This window comes from Penaeus chinensis, chromosome 15, assembly GCF_019202785.1.
Source record: "Penaeus chinensis breed Huanghai No. 1 chromosome 15, ASM1920278v2, whole genome shotgun sequence".
Taxonomy (NCBI): domain Eukaryota; kingdom Metazoa; phylum Arthropoda; class Malacostraca; order Decapoda; family Penaeidae; genus Penaeus; species Penaeus chinensis.
In genome coordinates, this window is record NC_061833.1 from 4,147,993 (window position 1) to 4,152,992 (window position 5,000).

Below are 5,000 nucleotides of genomic sequence, written 5' to 3' on the forward strand. Positions count from 1 at the left end.
AATACTAAAAACAAAAAATGTGAGTTAATTGCTCTTTTGTTTAAAGACAAACTTATAAATCCCAAAAAAGGAAATGCATTTTCTGCCAGCCCCAGAAACTTAATACTCAGCATTACAAATAATGATTTGCAGAACTTCTATAGCTGCAAACTGCAAATCACCATCAGAATATGTGTGATGGCTAGTCTGACAAGAATACAGTACTTCATTTATTTAAAGTAAATCCTCTTCCACATTGTTCAACTAAAAACAATTTATAATATAAACCCTTTACCAAGACTTCTTTGACTCTACTGTAGCAATGCAAGAAATCATCTTCTAGGAATTAATAATGGCTGAAGCTCAGTTCTCAGTCACTGGTAACAATCACCAACAGGGTGGTTTTGGAACTTTCCGACATTATCTGCTTATCAGCGCAGAACCCATTAACATCTCTCCTGGCCAGAGTTGACATACTGGATACATCTTACATTGTACATCTTATTTCCTAATAGATGTCCTCAACAGCTTTTTCACCAGTGATGGCCCATCACTTAAATAACTTAAAATGACTGCATAATGAAAATAAACACAGATATAGAAACAGCTGTACTAAAACCAAAATCTGATATAAGCCTCATAAATAATATTTTCAAGAGTCACAGAGCACACTTTGGAAGATATAAATGTGGATGCTATGTACAACACTTTTTTACAGGTTAGTTGACATACAACAACTATTACAACCAATATATAATCAAAATTCTATCACTTGTAAACTGTTGACTGACTCTGTAAATTGTCCTATTATAATACCAGCTAATTGCAGCTACAGCACTACTTTTGTTGAGTCATCCTTTGAATAATCTGAATTGTCTTAACAAATACAGTAGAAGAATTTTGATTACTTCTAGCGGCATTTCAAAACATTCGACCTTACACTAATATATATATATATAGTATAGAAATCCTACAAAAGCATATCTACAAAACACTGAGGGAGTTTTAGCTCTGGAATCAACAGCAGCTTAGCTGTATGACCCTTTAGGTTTTAACATATATATATATATTTATTATTTATTCATCTGTACACAGGACACTGGAAGACCAAATTGATGAAATATCTGCAACTCATGTGTAGTTCACTAATCATTACTCTGAACAAACCTTACATTCATGGTATGATGCACTGAGAGAGACTAGACCTCTCTACCCTCTAGTGCATTCCTAATGGAGCAAATTTCATATCTTATTATAATACCCATCATCTTCTTAGTAATTAGGAATGTGGCAAGTCATAAAAATTTGCAGTGTTGAAAATGGATGGAACAGTAGTCTATTTCAAATGGAATTATACCTTATGAAACTGAATAGCTAGCTACAGATCTCCATATGGATTGGCTGAAGCTGATACAAATTGACACAAGGTGTTTCAAGCATAAAAATGTATATGGTTTAAAGATCACTGAAACATTTAATCTTTTTTATTATACTTAATTGAACACTGTTAACCTTACCGTTTGCGTTTACATGCATGAAAAAACATGTTAAAGCTGTAATATCTGAAATAATGTTGAAGTATCTTATCTTGGGTATATCCTATCAGAACTGCAGTTGCATTAAAGGGTTGAGCACAAGTGAGGGTGAATAAAGTGTGTTGGAGCCAACCAGTAACACCTCATCACCAACTTTTGATGATGACAATCCATCATTCATTTAAGGTGAAATGCAGTTACCATAAATGTGTTTGTCTACCAAAATTTTATGAAAATACTCAGAATAAAACATTTCACTAAAGCTCAGATTAAATATTCTTTTAGTGGGTATTACTCTGATATTAAAAAGTAGAAGTGACAGTCCACAAAGTTCTGATGAATGAATTGACAAACACGTCAGGTGAACTTACACCAACATTTTAGGTAGCAATCCAAAGACCCTCAGGGTGGTACTCCCTCAGCCCTATGGGTAACAAGTCCCTAATACAGCATGTCACTACACCCTAATGGTGGCATTCAACCACACTCTCAGGGTGCCCATAAGGCAGCCTACTGAAACTTAAGTGGCAGTTTGTAAACATTCAAGAGGTGGTACACTAACAGACCCTCTGGGCTGAAGACCACCCTAAGTACATTAGCACATTATTACTGGAAGCCCAGGGAATATTACACCACAATGCAAATAGTTAAGGGGAAATTGTTTAAAATATTTAAGGGGAAACTGTTTAGATGGTGCAGATAGTTTTTTGGGGGGAGATAAAATGCAATGTTCATAGGCATGTGACATCAACTCAAATATCTTTTGCAACAACAAATTACCCTAATTTTGCAAATTTAGTTTGGGAAAATATAAACTAGATGTACCAAAATACTGTTACAAATTATTCCCTTCTTTCAATAGTTTCTTCATAGAAGAAAATGGTAAAACTGTAGCAGTTATAGATTCAGTTAGAGATTTTATGCCCTAAGACAAACTAAGTCCTCTTTTGCAAAGCAGATTATCCACAGAGGGCAGTAAGCCTGACAGCATTTCCTAATCACGTGTATATAATCACATGAGTATCAAAATATAAAGCTGAGTTCCTAATCAGCAATCTTTAGTTTTTTTAAGTTTTGGAGAAACACTAATTACACACTCATTTACAATTTGAGCTGTGGCCACAAGATAATGGAAGATCACATGAGGACAATGGCAGAGGCAGACCCTACAGACACTCCTGGGAACACAGCATGGGAGATTATAGCATTCATCAACCTTCCAACAGACCATCCTGCCTGCCTGCTTGCCTGCCTGCTTGCCTGCCTGCCTGCCTGCCTGCCTGCCTGCCTGCCTGCCTGCCTGCCTGCCTGCCTGCCTGCCTGCCTGCCTGCCTGCCTGCCTGCCTGCCTGCCTGCCTGCCTGCCTGCCTGTTTGCCTGCCTGCTTGCCTGCTAGCTTGCTTGCTTGCATGCTTGCATGCCTGCAAGTCTGCCTGCCAACATCCACACTAGCTTTGTATTCACAAGTGGACCCAGTTCATTATTTACCAGAAATATCACATAGCAAGGCAGAGTAGTTAAAATAGTCTCTAGTAACCACCTGTCCTTCTACTTACACACACACTACACAAGATTCCCCTGCTGTTCAGTCAATAGCAAACCTATCATGACACAACACTTTCACCTTAGAGACTAGGAAGCAAGAGAACGCAGATTCTTCAGCCACAATATGAGATGAATGTTTTTACTAAGATTTTATTATTATGTTTTCATGTCTATGGTGAACAAAAGAATGTAGTTGAGTGTTTACATATGCATGTCATGAACACACATAGCAAGTTATGTAACAATAGTAATTATGTATAGTAAAAATGAACAATTTTTCTACTGTTCTTTTTTCCAACATGTCACTCTCAAAAGACTATGGTCTAAATCTTCTGCTAAGGAAATGGTGAGTTCACAGAGGATCAGGTATATATGTATATATATCTATATAGGTATGTATAAATATAGTATTCACTGCATCACAGCAAATCATACAAACATTTATACAAGTTTCACAATGTTGCTAAAGGCTCATCTTCCAGATCTGATCTCTAGGTAGGTATCACCACTGTTACTCACAAACACCTTGTGAAAACTGAGGTAATATTTTCTAATTCATCCTAATAGAAATGAAGTCAGTATCTAAATAAAGCGTATCAGAGACTTAAATAATCTCGAGAGAGTTGTCAAGAGAATATAATCTCACAAAAACAAAAATATCTGAATAGGAAAATCTACACACAGCAACAAACAACGTTAAATTAACAGAAAAGTAAAAAATAATATCTTACTTAAATATATTATTAGTGAACTACGATATCACAACCGATATATCTCTTCATCATTATCATTAAAAGAACAAAGAAACCCCTTAGTTATGGCTAGCCCTGTGCCCAACCATATACTCCTTCCAGCGCTGAGCTGTTGAAGAGAGGACTGGGTCGTCATCAATTGAAGCCAGGAGCAGGAGCTGGGTGATGTGCGTGGTGTGGTAGTCCCAGCGGGCTCGGTTGGGAGCTACATGGGTTGTGAAATGACGCAGGTCATAAAAGGAGCCCCAGCCAGTGTCGAAGAGTGGCAGCAGCTTCTTGAGGGAGACCATGCCATCTGCAAACAGCTCAGCTCCATTGCTGTTCGATTCAAGCCTGCCAAGGAGGATCTCTGACTTAATAATTATCTTGTGTGACTTTTTTTTAAGAGGAAGAATGTAAACTTTTATTAACAATGCAAATATTCATTAGCCTTGAAAATTTTTAATTGTAATTCAGTTTTGACTAATTCAATCTTATCCAAGTAGCTTATATCAGCTATGTTATACTGAGTCAGACATTACTGTACATCAAAATTCATTATATTCTACTTTAAAGCTCTTGTACCACATACAAAAAGAAAATCGTTGACCATCATTGTAGTAAAAGAATATTAAAAGGAGATCAAACAGAGTTAATCTTACTCAAAAGCAAGTTCTGTGGATCCTGTGATATGCTTAAAAGAAAATTAACAATGGAAAGCCATACGTATTTTGGACGGAACATCCTTTCATAAAATACATTTTCATGATCAGCTGAGAAAAAACCATCTAACAAGGAAAAAATAATACCCACTCACAGACTTTTAAAGACCCCCACCCCCCCTCACACACACAATATCATCAATAATACTTACGAGAACTCTTTGAGGTCATAGAGTCCAAGGAGACTGTAGATAAATCCATTGAGCACAAAGAGAGATGGAGTTGTGGGGTATTCTTCGTACCATACAAAGCCACCAGGGAAGTAGGTTCGCACACCACCTGCATCAGGATATCTATGATTAACATATACATACATACATACATCATACATACATACATACATACATACACATTATATATATTTATATATATATATATATATATATATATATATATATATTTATATATATATATATATGTGTGTGTATATATATATATATATATATATATATATATATATATATATATATACATACATATATATATATA

At 35.9% G+C, this 5,000-nt stretch overlaps 1 protein-coding gene across 1 annotated transcript in view; it reads right to left on the reverse strand.

The window, feature by feature from the left end:
• Positions 1-5,000, reverse strand: part of LOC125032807 (D-glucuronyl C5-epimerase B-like) — a 12,827-nt gene that overhangs the window by 89 nt on the left and 7,738 nt on the right. The window contains exons 9-10 of the mRNA XM_047624191.1: positions 4,664-4,790; positions 1-4,143 (exon numbers count right to left, since the gene is read on the reverse strand). The exon at positions 1-4,143 is cut by the window's left edge and continues 89 nt beyond it. Coding sequence (XP_047480147.1) covers positions 3,870-4,143; positions 4,664-4,790 — 401 coding nt within the window. The 3' untranslated portion in view covers positions 1-3,869. The remainder of the gene's footprint in view (positions 4,144-4,663; positions 4,791-5,000) is intronic.